Raw genomic sequence first — 15,292 nt, 5'->3', positions numbered from 1 at the left:
AGAGAGATGATGAACATTTTTTCATGTGTTTGGTAGCCATTCGTCTGTCGTCTTTAGAGAAAGTTCTATTCATGTCTCTTGCCCATTGATATATGGGATTGTTGGCTTTTTTCATGTGGATTAATTTGAGTTCTCTATAGATCCTAGTTATCAAGCTTTTGTCTGATTGAAAATATGCAAATATCCTTTCCCATTGTGTAGGTTGTCTCTTTGCTTTGGTTATTGTCTCCTTAGCTGTACAGAAGCTTTTCAGTTTAATGAAGTCCCGTTTGTTTATTTTTGTTGTTGTTGCAATTGCCATGGCAGTCTTCTTCATGAAGTCTTTCCCCAGGCCAATATCTTCCAGTGTTTTTCCTATGCTTTCTTGGAGGATTTTTATTGTTTCATGCCTTAAATTTAAGTCCTTTATCCATCTTGAATCAATTTTTGTGAGTGCGGAAAGGTGTGGGTCCAGTTTCAGTCTTTTACATGTAGACATCCAGTTCTCCCAACACCATTTATTGAATAGGGAGTATTTCCTCCAAGGTATGTTCTTGTTTGGTTTATCAAAGATTAGGTGTTTGTAAGATGCTAGTTTCATTTCTTGGTTTTCAATTCGATTCCAAGTGTCTATGTCTCTGTTTTTGTGCCAGTACCATGCTGTCTTGAGCACTATGGCTTTGTAGTACAGACTAAAATCTGGTATGCTGATGCCCCCAGCTTTATTTTTGTTACAAAGAACTGCCTTAGCTATACGGGGTTTTTTCCGGTTCCATACAAAACGCAGAATCATTTTTTCCAAATCTTGAAAGTACGATGTTGGTATTTTGATAGGAATGGCATTGAATAGGTAGATTGCTTTGGGAAGTATAGACATTTTAACAATGTTGATTCTTCCCATCCATGAGCATGGTATGCTCTTCCATTTGTTACTATCCTCTGCTATTTCCTTTCTGAGGATTTCATAGTTTTCTTTATAGAGGTCCTTCACCTCCTTCGTTAGGTATATTCCTAGGTATTTCATTTTCTTTGAGACTATGGTGAAGGGAGTTGTGTCCTTAATTAGCTTCTCATCTTGACTGTTATTGGTGTATACAAAGGCTACTGACTTGTGGACGTTGATTTTATATCCTGAAACATTACTGTATTTTTTGATGACTTCTAGGAGTCTTGTGGTTGAGTCTTTGGAGTTCTCTAAGTATAAGATCATGTCGTCAGCAAAGAGGGAGAGTTTGACCTCGTCTGCTCCCATTTGGATTCCCTTTATTTCCTTGTCTTGCCTAATTGTATTGGCTAGAACTTCCAGCACTACGTTGAATAGTAAAGGTGACAGAGGACAACCTTGTCTGGTTCCAGTTCTAAGAGGAAAAGCTTTCAGTTTTACTCCGTTCAGTAAAATATAAGCTGTGGGTTTGTCATAGATAGCTTCAGTCAATTTTAGAAATGTGCCACCTATGCCTATACTCTTCAGTGTTCTAATTAGAAAAGGATGCTGGTTTTTATCAAATGCTTTTTCTGCATCTATTGAGAGGATCTTGTGATCTTTATTTTTGCCTCTGTTAATATGGTGGATAACGTTTATGGACTTGCGTATGTTAAACCAGCCTTGCATCCCTGGGATGAAGCCTACTTGATCATGATGAATGACTGTTTTGATGATAAGCTGTAATCTATTGGCTAGGATTTTGTTGAGAATTTTTGCATCTATATTCATGAGTCAGATTGGTCTGAAATTCTCCTTTTTGTTTGGGTCTTTTCCTGGTTTTGGTATCAGGGTGATGTTTGCTTCATAGAGTGTGTTGGGGAAGATTCCTTCTTCCTCAATTTTTTGGGATAATTTCTGCAGTACAGGAATAATCTCTTCCTTGAAGGTTTGATAGAATTCTGGAGTGAAGCCATCTGGACCAGGGCATTTTTTGGTTGGAAGATTTTTATTGTTTCTTTGATCTCAGTGCTTGAAATTGGTGTGTTCAGGAGCTCTATTTCTTCCTGGCTGAGTCTAGGGAGAGGGTGTGATTCCAAATATTGATCCATTTCTTTCACATTGTCAAATTTCTGGGCATAGAGTTTCTGGTAGTATTCAGAGATGATCTCTTGTATCTCTGTGGGATCAGTTGTTATTTCCCCTTTATCATTTCTGATTGAGGTTACTAGAGATTTTACTTTTCTTTTCCTCGTTAGTCTGGCCAATGGTTTATCTATTTTATTTATTTTTTCAAAAAACCAACTCCTTGTTTCATTAATTTTCTGAATGATTCTTTTGTTTTCAATTTCATTGATCTCTGATTTGATTTTGGATATTTCTTTTCTCCTACTGAGTTTAGGCTTAGATTGTTCTTCTTTTTCCAATTCCATAAGATCTCTTGTGAGACTGTTGATGTGCTCTCTTTCTGTTTTTTGAATGTAGGCATCTAAAGCGATGACTTTTCCTCTCAAAGCTGCTTTTGCAGTATCCCACAGGTTTTGGTAGCTTGTGTCTTCATTGTTGTTATGCTCAAGGAAGTTAATGATTTCCTGTTTTATTTCTTCTTGCACCCATCTGTTATTCAACAGAAGATTGTTTAATTTCCATGCCTTTGGGTGGGGTCGAGCATTTTTGTTAGAGTTGAGTTCCACCTTTAGTGCCTTATGGTCTGAGAAGATACAAGGTAAAATTTCAATTCTTTTGATTCTGTTGATATTTGTTTTGTGTCCCAGGATATGATCAATTTTGGAGAATGTTCCATGGGGTGATGAGAAGAATGTATATTCTTTATCTTTGGGATGAAGTGCTCTATATGCGTCTATCAAGCACAGTTGTTCTAGGGTCTCATTTAAATCTCTTATATCCTTGTTTAATTTCTGTTTAGAGGATATGTCCAGCTCTGTAAGAGGAGTGTTAAGTTCCCTTGTTATTATGGTATTATCAGATATCATATTGCTCAGACTGAGTAAGGTCTGTTTCAAGAATCTGGGAGCATTTAAATTGGGTGCATAAATATTTAGAATTGAAATGTCTTCTTGTTGTATTTTTCCCTTGACCAATATAAAGTGAGCATCTTTGTCTTTTTTGACTTTAGTTGCTTTAAATCCACATGTATCAGAAAATAAAATAGGAACTCCTCTTTTCTTGTGAATTCCATTTGCCTGATAAATTGTCTTCCAACCCTTGACTCAGAGCTTTAATTTGTCTTTTGAAGCCAGGTGTGTTTCTTGCAGACAGCAAATGGATGGCTTGTGTTTTTTAATCCAGTCAACCAATCTATGTCTCTTCAGTGGGGAATTCAAGCCATTAACATTTATGGAGATAATTGATAAGTGTGGTAGTATTCTGTTTGTCTTATTTTGTGAGAGTCCATTGCTTAGTTTTATCTTTTGCATCAGTGTGGAGGTTAGGTTCTGTCCTTTAATTTCTGAGTTCTTACTTTGCTGCTGATCCATTGTGGTGGTCAGTGTGCAGAACAGGTTGAAGTATTTCCTGTAGAGCTTGTCTTGTTGTGGCGAATTTCCTCAATGTTTGTATATCCGTAAATGATTTGATTTCTCCGTCAATTTTTAAGCTTAGCTTAGCAGGGTACTCAATTCTGGGCTGGAAATTGTTCTGTTTAAGTAGATTAAAGGTAGATGACCATTGTCTTCTTGCTTGGAAAGTTTCATTAGAGAAGTCTGCGGTCACTGTGATGGATTTGCCCCTGTAGGTCAACTGACGCTTACTGCTGGCAACCTGAAGAATCTTTTCTTTTGTCTTGACTTTGGACAGGTTCATCACAATGTGTCTTGGAGAGCTCGGTTAGAGTTGAGGTGACCTGGGGTCCGATAGCCCTCTGAAAGCAGTGTGTCAGAATCTTTGGTGATATTTGGGAAATTTTAATTTATAATATTCTCTAGTATGGCTTCCATTCCTCTGGGGCATTCTTCTTCCCCTTCTGGGATTCCTATAACTCGTATGTTGGAACGCTTCATAAAGTCCCATAATTCTGAGAGTGAACGTTCTGCTTTCTCTCTCTTCTTTTCTGCCTCTTTTACTATCTGAGTCATCTCAAAAACTTTGTCTTCTACCTCTGAAATTCTTTCTTCTGCACGGTCCAACCTGTTGCTGATACTTTCCATTGCATCTTTAAGTTCCCCACTTGACTGTTTCAGTTCCTTCAGCTCTGCTATATCCTTTTTATATTCTTCATATCGTTCATCTCTTATTTGATTCTGTTTTTGGATTTCCTTTTGGTTATTTTCCACTTTATTAGCAGTTTCCTTCATTGTTTCCATCATTTCTTTCATTGTTTTCAACATGTGTATTCTAAATTCCCTTTCTGTCATTCCTAATATTTCTTTATAGGTGGAATCCTCTGCAGTAGCTACCTCATGGTCCCTTGGTGGGGTTGTTCTGGACTGGTTCTTCATGTTGCCTGGAGTTTTCTGCTGATTCTTCCTCATGAATGATTTCTTTTATCTGTTTCCTTGCCCTAATTTTCCTTTCACTTCCTCTTGCTCTTTAAGTTCTCGTGCCTGTGGACTAAGAATTACAGGACCAGAAGGGTGAGAAGGTTGAAGAGCAAAAAAGGGATGAAAGAAAGGAGGACCGAGTGATAAGAAAAACAAAGAAAAATAGAGAAAAGAGAGGGTGTCGGTAAATGGAATATTGACAAAAAGAAGAGAGGCACAGAAAGAGGGAGACAGAGCAATATAGGCGTACAGTAGGGTACTTTGATACAATCTTAAAAAAAACCCCACCTTCTGGGGGTTCCCAGTTGGGTGGTTCCCTTGAGGTCAGCAGCTCTTTGCTAACCTGATCAGACACAGTACCCCACCTCCACCAGGTAGAGAAGACAAAAATGCTGTAAATCAAACCAAAACAAGCAAACAGAAAACTTTATGGGATAAAATTGGGTGGAAAACCAAATAATAGCGGTAGAAACACTAACAAAAATGAAGTTCTAGTTATTGAAAAAGGCAGCAATGGGAAATTACAATTAAACTAGAAAAATTGAGAAAGAAAAAGGTGTGTATGGAAAAGGTTGAACTTAAAAAACAAAAGAACATCAACAACATCAAAATAAACAAAAAAACAACCAAACCAAAAAAAAAAAAAAACACAACCAATAACAAAGCAGTATGTATATGTTATTGAATATTGTCTCGGCAACATGTGGTCTTCTGGAGTATGAGATGTTAATCACAGTTCTGATATGACTGGAGGCTGCTAATTTCTCAAACCCCAGCAGGTAGACACCCTAAATCTCTCTTCAGCCCACTTAAAAGGTACTTTGAACTTGTTCACTTGCTGAGCAGAAGCTTTCCCAGGGAACTGCTTGTCGCTGGAATCTTTGCTGAAGTGGCTATCCACTTACCCTGTGTGCCAAAACTGGTCTCCCTCTGCCCCCATGGTTAGGGCTGCAAGGCAGCTCAGACCCTGCCCTTAGGCTACTTGGTTGCTGGGTTACCAGCTCCCACCCAATTCTAGCTCTGCGACCCTGAGGGCGGAGCTTGCCGGGGCAGATCACTCACAATGGCTCCCTTTGACCCAGAGCCAAACACTATTAGCTCCGTCTGGCTCCGCGGCTCAGACTGGGGCCCTAGAAAAAGGCCAACATTCTCCGCACTCCCGCTCAGGCTCTCCCCAAGGCAGTTGAACTGAGTGCCAAGTCCAAAGACACCAAAACAGTTCACAGGTAAGGCCTTTCTGGTTTGCAGTCTCGCTGCTACTGAACTTACAGTTGCGGGCGGGTTTAGATGGATTGAACACACACGACCACTTGCCAGTTTTCCACTGTTTTAGTCCTCCTCTTGGGGTCCAGAAGTCTCTCGCTGACTCCCTGTATCCTTGCAGGGGTGATGATAGGCAGATCCCACCAGCCAGAGATGCCTGGAGTCCTATCTCCCCAGACTCACGGTGCCCAGATGCAAGGAAGCTGTTACTCGGCTGCCATCTTGGTCTATAATTTTGTTTTCTTGTTGGATCTTTTCCTGGTTTGGGGATCAGGATAATATTTCCTTCATAGAATGGGTTTGGAAGTATTCCTTCTGTTTTGATGTTTTGGAAAAGGTTAAGTAATATAGGTACTAGTTCCTCTTTAAAGGTTTAAAGAGACAAAGCAGGTATAAATGTGGAAGTTAGTGGGAAAGGAGTTTTTTTTTTTTTTTTTTTTTTTTGGAGTTTTTGGCCAGGGCCAGGTTTGAACCTGCCACCTCCGGTATATGGGGCTGGTGCCCTACTCCTTTGAGCCACAGGTACCACCCAGGAGTTCTTTAATTTTTGATGTGTGTGAGAAATGAATTTTAAAAAGACTAATATGGGGCAAAATATGGGGAAAGGGAAGGAGGAGGAGAAGAAGGAGGTTGGCAACTGAGCTTTTCCATAGGAGGAAGGGGAAAGAGAAGGAATGGAAAGGGAAAGTGGGAAGGGTGTTGGTTCAAGCACCTGCAAAGGGAAAAAAATTATGGGACCCTTAGTGGTGAAGGCTGCAGGATGTCTGCTACTGCTGAGTAGGCTGTTGATTTCTTCAGGGAAAAAAATTGCTAGGGTCCTGTACGGATGGGTCACTGGGGTCTACAATGGCCAACACTGCTAGTAGTGTGGTAAAAACTGTGAGATAAGGAGTGCACAACAGCCTAGAGTCCCACTGAGGTCCTGAGTAGAGAAGTTTGCTGGAGGTTTGTGCAGAGTAGACTGCTGGGCACCAGGTAGCTCACACTGCATAGGTGATGTGAATAACCCCTGTCTCTCTTCCTTGCTCCCCATTGTTTCAAGACATCTCAGCTATGCTGGTTCCCATAGCAATCTGAGTGGGATGAACTTGAAGCTAGTCATTCCAGTAGTGCCCAGAAAGATGGGGATGCCAGTTGTTCACCTGGCTCTTCTTTACCCTGCAAGGGGCACTCATGAGCCTTGGAATTCCCTCTGGGTGCTGAGCAGGGCTCACCTGGTGATGGGGTGATACAGCCCAAATGAAGCTTCTTTCTTCCCTTTTTGTGTGGCTATCTTGTTTTTCTCTTCCAAAACAAGTGTTGATGTACCTTCTGAAGTGGACTCCTGAGCTCTTCCAGAGTTATTTTCCTCCATGATCAGCCGCCAAATTTGTAGAGAGGCTGGGATCACCTATCATGCCATCTTGCTCATGTCTCTCCTTCAGTGTAGGTTCTTACCGAATTTCCTGAGAATTACGTGTTGACAATGAGTTTCTAATTCAGGAATTTGGGTTCCTTATATGTGTTTGTACACAGCTTCATTGTTTTCACTCAAAGACATTAAAATCTGGTATGTATTATCAATATGTGATGTGTTTTATGCTATTGTAAACACAACCTTTCTATGTTTTTATTTCTTTCAATTTGTTCTTGTTGCATAAAAATGCAATTAGTCTTTGTATACTGATTTGGAATGAAAAAATTTGGTACATACTTAAAAATTCTAGAAAGTTTTTGTATAAATTCTTTCATATCTCTGTCATAGTACAATCTGGTCCCATCTATGAATTGTGATAGTTTTGTATCATCGTTTTCAATTGTTAATACTCTTTTTTTTAAATTTTGCTTTCATTTGGCTTTCAATTGTCTTAGTTTGAAGTTTTTTTTTATTTTCATTTTTTTCTTTTATCTATTTTTTTTTACTTTTTTATTGAGGCAGAATCTCACTTTATGGCCCTTGGTAGAGTGCCGTAGCATCACAGCTCACAGACTTTCAACTTTTGGGCTTAAGCGATTCTCTTGCCTCAGCCTCACAAGTAGCTGGGACTACAGGCACCCACCACAATGCCTGGCTATTTTTTTGGTAGAGACAGGGTCTCATGCTGGCTCAGGCTGATCTCGAACCTCTGAACTCAAGGCAATCCACCTGCCTTGGCCTCCCATAGTGCTAGGATTACAGGCATGAGCCACCAGGACTGGCCACTCTTATGGGTTTTTTTTATTACATATTTGGGTAGGTCCCACATTATGATGTTAAAGAAAAGTAACAACAGTGGGAACAGTTTGTTTCTTGTTTATAATAGAATATTATATTTGTATTGTATTTATGGATGTTTAATGTATATAGAATATTATATTTGCATTGTATTTATGGATGTTTAATGTATATAGACTAAGACACTTCCTTTCTATTCCAGTGTCGCTGAGTTTATTTATTCATTATTTATTTATTTATTTTTGAGGCAGAGCCTCAAGCTGTCACCCTGGGTAGAGTGCTGTGGCATCACAGCTCACAGCAACCTCCAACTCCTGGGCTCAAGCGATTCTCCTGCCTCCGCCTCCCAAGTAGCTGGGACTACAGGCACCTGCCACAGTGGCTGGCTGTTTTTTGGTTGCAGCCGTCATTGTTGTTTGGTGGGCCTCGGCTGGATTCGAACCCGCCAGCTCAGGTGTATGTGGCTGGTGCCTTAGCTGCTTGAGCCACAGGCACCAAGCCTGAGTTTATTTTTAAATGCTGTTTTTCTTTTTAAATAGTTAATAACAAATTTCATTGATGATCTTTTATGTGGAAATTTCCAATAGACACAAAAGTAGAAGAAAAATATGATAATTTTTGGTGTCTCACCTTCAAAAGTTTTAAACACTAACCAATTCTGTTTCATTTATATCCCTACCATGAATTTGCTATAGTATTATTAAGAAATCCCAACACTCTATTATTTAATCCATAATGACTTAAGTGTGTACCTCTGACACATAACACCTTCCTTTTAAGATATAATCTCCATGCCATAATCACATGTAACACAGGGCCCGTAACATAGCCACGTCTCTCTTATCCAGGTGTTTCTCACACCATGAGGCTGCAGTTTCAGTGGTTCCCTCTAGAGCACATACTCTTGAGCCCCCAAGGGCAGACAGAGGATGCATGAATGGACAGATGCATGGCCAAACTTTTGTTTGTCCTCTCAGTCACTGACTTTCATAAAGCAAGGGACCCAGAAGCAAGTCCTCTAGGAATGGTTTAGCATCAGATTCCTCAGGAACATGTTTTGCATAACAGGCGAGGAGGTGGCTGCCTTTCAGGTGGGGAGCAGTGGGCACAAAGTTACCCCAGGCTCCCTGGTGCTGAATGGGCATTTCTTATAAGGCAGGAAAAGTCAATATTGACAGAATGTTGGTTCTTCTCGACTTGACTTATAGATTTTATACAGTCTAAATAAAAATCTCAGAAATCTATTTTGTGGATACCAACAAACTAATTCTAAAAATATAAGGAAAGACAAAACAGCTACAGTAGCCAATACAATATTGAAGGAGTAGAACTAAGTTGGAGGACTGGCCCTGTTCAGCCAGACAATATAAAGCTACAGCAATCCAGATGTTGCAGTATGGGTGAAAGGCTGTAGGTCAATGGAACAGTATAGAAAGGACAGAAAACAGATTCACATAAATGTAGGTACTGATCTCTGCCAAAGGTGCAAGGACAATCTATTAGGATGAAGGCCAGAGTGGCTGAGGGTAGGAGGAGATTTAAGGACTCAGCAGGGCTCAATGGTGTGAGTCCCTTACCCTGTGAGAAGAGATCACTGTTTGTAGCAGGACACTATTTTGAGACATTAACTGAAGTTACTCTCATTCTCTACCTCTTTGCACTCTCAGGTGCCCCCATCACCCTCTGAAAGAATTGCTTCCTGTATGGACAAATCTTGTGGGGAAAAGACCTGATGAATGAGCACAAATATTAGAATTCTTGATTCTGAGTTCCAAGGCACACTCTTAAAAGTCATGGCAGGATTAAGTATCTTGAAAGGCTTCCGCAGACTTTCTGGAACAGGCAGAAATACTGGCCACATTTATTGAGCATTAATTGTGCACCAGATACAGCTCTAAGTCCTTTTGAATCAGCCCTCAGGACGGTCCTGAGGTACACAGCGTTGTCCTCATTGAGGAAACTGAGGCACAGAGAGGCACATTAACTTGCCCAAGTCACAGCAGAGGCCAGACTTGAGCCCAAGCAGTCTGGCTCGGGATCCCTTTGCTTTAGGTGCCTGCCTCCAGAGGTCTGGCTTTGGATCTCCAGTGAAACAGGATGGCACTGCCCCCACCCCCTCCAAGATGGGTCAGGGTGGCCTGTGGTGGGAATGAAGGAGGAACCCAGAGGTGAAAGGGTGGGGATGAGCCTCCCCACCCACGCTCTTGTGAGAGCTTCTAAGCGGGTTTAAATCAATATGTGCTGTCCAGGCTGCCCAGACACAGGGGTGGGACATTGGCAAGAGCAGGAAGGGAACTAGGAATCCTGGACAGGCTGCCAGGATGGGAGCTGCAGGCTTCCTCCTCTGTGCTGTGGGCTGGTCAGGGGGCTCTGTGGGGGCGTCAGGGGAGCACCCCTCAGTCTAGCTGAATGATCTGCCTCTAGGAGTCCTCTCTCTGTCTCAGAGCCTCCATCTTGCCCCTTAAATTTAGCCTTAACCTTGGCCCTCTCCTGCTCAAACACCTCCATGGCACCTGTAGAATAAAGTTCATACTTGAACTCTGAGAGAACCAGCGGTAGGCACAGGAGCGCTGCGCTCAGCCAGGGAGGCGGTCGGGGTGTGGCGTTCACAGACCAGCCCCACCTCCACCCATCAAGCCCACCCCTGGTCCGCGCAGTGCCCGAGCGCCCCCTGCTGGCTGTGGGTGAGGTTCGGGCAGAGGAGACTGCAGAGTTTTATTCCCAGGAACCTGCAAAGGTAGGAGGGTGGGGTGGCGGGTCACTGTCCGCCCGCCTTCAGCGGCTCTACGCGCAGCCAAAGGCCGCCCTCCGAGCGCAGAATCAGCTCAGGCAGCCTGCGGGGTTCCGTGCGGTCCGGCAAGAGGCGAAAGCGCAGCAGCGTGAGCGCCAGGACCACCTTCATCTCGGCCATGGCGAAGGCCTGCCCAATGCAGTTCCTAGGGGTGGGGATGGACACCCTGAATTACCCCAGTACAAATAACCCAGCCACATCGTTTGTGGATCCTGGCCTGGGGCCTTTACCTCTACCCAGATCAACTTGAAGGGCAGAGAGAGAAATAACTATCCGTGGAACCCTACCCCGCATCTCTGCCCAGTGCGAACCTGTAAAACTCCCCAGCCAGGCCCAGACTCTAGGCTCCAACACATGACAGCAGAGAGGGGAAGGGGCTCTGAGTACACCCTGGTTCCCTCTTAGTGATCCCCATTCCATAGACCTTTGCCCTTAACTTCGGGAGTGAGAAGGGGAAGGACAGATGAGCCTCTGACCATCTGCAGCTCCTCATCGCCCCTCATTTCCCCATGCTCATTGCCCAGACCCCTGAACCCATCACTCAATGCCTGCCTGGGACACACACCAAACTTACCTGGGCCCTGCGGAAAAGGGGATAAAAGCCAGAGGTGACCTCTCCTTGACTTTGTCTGGGTCAAAGCGGGAGGGGTCATAGACCTGGAGGACAGAAGGAGACAGGCTTGCTGGGTGGGGTCTCCCAGGACAGCCAGCCTTGGAGACACAGGTGAGTGTGTCTAGTAGTAGGGGAGGAGGTAACCTCCAGTTTCCCTGTCAAAGTCCTGCCCCCTCCTGTAGGACCCCTGGAAGGGATAAAAAAACAAAGTGGGGCAAGTTTATCACCTCTGGGTCCGGCCACACAGTTGGGTTGTGATGGGTTCCCAAAATATGGATGAGGCAGATGACACCTGTGGGAGAGGAGGGGACAGTCAGAACTGGGTCCCTCTGCCTGATGGGATCTTCTTCCTGCCCAGGAGCCTCCTCCCCCTGCCATTGTGGGCACCTTTGGGGATGACCCGGCCATCTGGGAGCTCAATGTCCTGGGTACAGCGGCGGGAGACCAATGGAACTGGAGGATGCAGCCGCAGACTCTCTTTAATGCACATGGTCAGGAAGGGCAGCTGGGCCAGGTCGTCCCTAGGAAACACCAGTTATTCAGAAAGCAAATACAGAAACAGAATTCTGTTATCACCGTGTTTCTCAGTGGGAGCTTTTCTTCCTACAACAAATAAGCTCCACAAGAATCAAATTGAGAATTAGAAACGCATAAAAAAAATCACAAGAGCAGAGAATTAGAAAAGTCCCAGAGAAAATTTAGACAGTTATTTTTAAAAGATTGTTCTGAGGAAAACACAACATCCAAAAGCCAACTATAAAAAGTTAACAAATGAGCATAAAATATTTTTATGTCAAAAAAGCAAAATCAAAATACAAGTGAATAAGAAACAAAATACACAAATTCAGTGTTTTGTTACTAGCAAATGAAATTAGACAGGAAAAAAAGGAGTAAAGTAAAATTCGAAATGGGGGGGTAAATGTATCATTTCATTAGACAATGATTTTATGCTTAGAAAACAAAAGCGATTCCACTGGACAACTTTTAAAAACATTGATGATCTAGGAAGGGGGCTGAATTCTTTGCCCACTTGTTTTCCAGTGGCTCTGTAAAATGTTAGTACTTGATACACTTGACTGGTTCAAAATTTGAAAACGACAATATCAACCTGCTCCATTGACCAAGACCACCCCACAGATTACCTAAGTTATTATTTTTTAATTTATACTCCCAAAGCTATTTTCTATACTACAACTATACTATAGCTATGATACTGTCAATATACTATGATACTATGCAGATACTCTGTATCTTTTCTCATTGAACATTATATCATCTCTTCTTGTGTCTCTCCTGTGACTGGTGTCAAAGTAAGGTTATCCCTACTCTGGAGCTGTAAAATAATTTCTCCAGGCTTTCTCCTAGAGCAGTGGTTTTCAACCTCCTAAGGCCGTGACACTTTAATATAGTTCCTCATGTTGTGGTGACCCCCCAACCATAACATTATTTTTGTTGCTACTTTATAATTGTAATTTTGCTGCTGTTATGAATCGTAATGTAATTATCTGATATGCAGGATGTATTTTCATTGGTCGTGACCCACAGGTTGAGAACCACTGTTAGAGCTTTAAAGACTCTTCTGGGTTTTAAAAAATATTAAAAATATGACTCATCTTGAAATTCTAGACAACTTCTCAGTTGTTCAAAGGCTTATTTGTAATTTTCTTCTTGATACTAGATACCATCTTTAGCATTTACTACGTTCGCTAGGTGCAAAATTTATATGCCTAAATAATTAATTTTTCTGCAAAGAAATAACAACCAGTTGGAAAAGATAACACCAGAAAAGATGCTAATAATAACATAAAATACTTGAATTAAATTAAAAAACATGATATCTCTATATTCCAAATGAACTTATATATTTCTCTTAATCCAAATAAAAGATACACTTCACCATAGCAACAAAAACATCTAAGGATTGGCTTAAAAAAAACATGCATAAGATCTCTAAGGAAATATATTAGACTTTGTTAAAAGACTAAAAATTATTTGAATAAGTGAATATCCATTTCATAATATGAAAGGAGATGTGTCAATATTTTGAAGTTTCCACTTATCAATCGTGTTGAAATCAACCAATATAATATATTCACTTCAAATGAAAATCTGTCTGATTTCTTATTTCTGGGAGAATACATATAATGAAATGATAGGTCAATTTGAAAATAAAATATTAAAGAGCAAGTAGTTATTTGACTAGATACTAAGACCTGTTATAAAGTCACAGTAATAAAAATACTGTGGCACTGCTGCAAAAACAGCAAAATAGGCCCATGGAATAGGATAGAGAGAGATGTGTGAGTACAATGTCACATCTGGTAAAGGAATCCCCACAAAACTCTGCAAAATGGACCGACAGTGTGGCTGTAAAAGAAAATGTAGACACATTTGGCTTCATGAAAATCAACCAAAATACTCTCCCCAAATCAAAAAACAATCTTTTGCAACATTAGATAGAAAAAAGATTAATTTTGATACACATTTCTATAAGTAAATATGAAAAAAAGAACCCAAACAAAAAGAGCAAAAAACATAAGATGAATACTTTATAAAATGAAAACTAACGGCTTATCAACATGTGCAAGAGTTGTTCAATCTCACTATTATTTAAATAAATGTCGAGGCTTCCGAGCAAGATGGTGGCGCAGTAACAGGGCGTTGGTTTCTGCCCTGAAACTTCCCTTTGGTGACACAGGAAGTCAACGAGAGACTTCTGGACTCCACCCCAGGAGGACAAAAGCAGTGGATAACTGGCAAGTAGTAGGTGTGTTTCTTCAGTCAGAGGCTGCCCGCAGCTATAACCATAGCAACAACAAGACTGCAAGCAGGAAAAGCCTTATCTGTGGGCTGTTTTGGGTTTGGACTTGGGCACTCAATTGAACTGCCTTGGGAGATCTTGGCTGGGTATGCAGATGACTTTGGGCATTGTCTGGGGCCCTAGACTGAGCCGCTGAGCCAGAAAGGAGCTCATATCATTCAGCTGTAGGGTGCCTGCACAGCCTCTCTGTGCCCCTCTGTGGGGGAGCTGCCCTTGTGGGTCACAGCTCCGGGTTCAGCCAGGAGATCTTGGTGGGTAATCTAGTGACTGAGCTGCCCAAAGGTGGGGACTGAGACACTGGAGAAGAGCTGTGATCTCAGTGTTTGGCAGATTATAGCCTTGGCCCTCAGGGGCATACAGTGAGATGGGTTTTGGTGCACTGGACAAGTGGGCAGTCACATCAGGAGAGATCCCAGCGATAAGTGCTTTCCTTGGAAAGCTTCTGCTTAGCCAAGGTTCACAGTTTGGAGTGTCTTTTAAGCAGGCTCAGGAAACATTTGGGCTCCCAAGCCTGTGGGGTCTGAGAAATCAGCAGACGCCTCCAGTCCCTATCTTGTACAGCTAGCTGTATCAACATTATGACTAACATGTCAGACCTCAGAAGATCATCTGTTGCCCAGACAATATTCAGCAAGATATATCCACTCAAACATATGAGTTATAGGTATTCCACAAGGGGAAGAAGAATGCCCCAGAGGAATGGAAGCCATACTAGAGAATATTATAAATGAAAGTTTCCCAAGTATCACCGAAGATTCTGACACACTCCTTTCAGAGGGATATCTGTCCCCTGGTTACCTCAACTCAAATAGAGCTTCTCCAAGACACATTGTGATGAATATATCTAAAGTCAAGACAAAAGAAAAGTTTTTGCAAGCTGCCAAGAGTAGGCACCAACTGACGTAGAGGGGCAAATCCATCAGGGTGACCACAGACTTCTCTAATGAAACTTTTAAAGCAAGAAGACAGGGCAGCGCCTGTGGCTCAAAGGGGTAGGGCCCTGGCCCCATATGCCAGAGGTGGCGGGTTCAATCCCATCCCTGGCTAAAAACTGCAATAAATAAATAAATAAATAAATAAAGCAAGAAGACAATGGTCATCTACCCTTAATCTACTTAAACAGAACAATTTCCAACCCAGAATTCTATATCCCATTAAGCTAAGCTTTAATCAATGGAGAAATTGAATCTTTTATTGATATGCAAACAT

At 42.0% G+C, this 15,292-nt stretch overlaps 1 protein-coding gene across 6 annotated transcripts in view; it reads right to left on the bottom strand.

The window, feature by feature from the left end:
• Nucleotides 1-9,603: 9,603 nt before the first annotated feature.
• The window catches only part of LOC128582213 (cytochrome P450 4F2-like), a 29,331-nt gene continuing 23,642 nt past the window's right edge, over nucleotides 9,604-15,292 (bottom strand). For 4 of the 6 annotated variants that reach the window (XM_053585906.1, XM_053585905.1, XM_053585904.1 and 1 more), the window contains exons 10-13: nucleotides 11,650-11,783; nucleotides 11,490-11,554; nucleotides 11,224-11,306; nucleotides 9,604-10,794 (exon numbers count right to left, since the gene is read on the bottom strand). In XM_053585906.1, the coding sequence (XP_053441881.1) occupies nucleotides 10,617-10,794; nucleotides 11,224-11,306; nucleotides 11,490-11,554; nucleotides 11,650-11,783 (460 nt within the window). In that variant the 3' untranslated portion in view covers nucleotides 9,604-10,616. The remainder of the gene's footprint in view (nucleotides 10,795-11,223; nucleotides 11,307-11,489; nucleotides 11,555-11,649; nucleotides 11,784-15,292) is intronic. The other 2 variants (XR_008379006.1, XM_053585907.1) reach the window with 2 other exon arrangements.

Source organism: Nycticebus coucang, chromosome 3 (assembly GCF_027406575.1).
Source record: "Nycticebus coucang isolate mNycCou1 chromosome 3, mNycCou1.pri, whole genome shotgun sequence".
NCBI lineage: Eukaryota > Metazoa > Chordata > Mammalia > Primates > Lorisidae > Nycticebus > Nycticebus coucang.
This window is presented reverse-complemented; position numbering and strand designations above follow the sequence as displayed.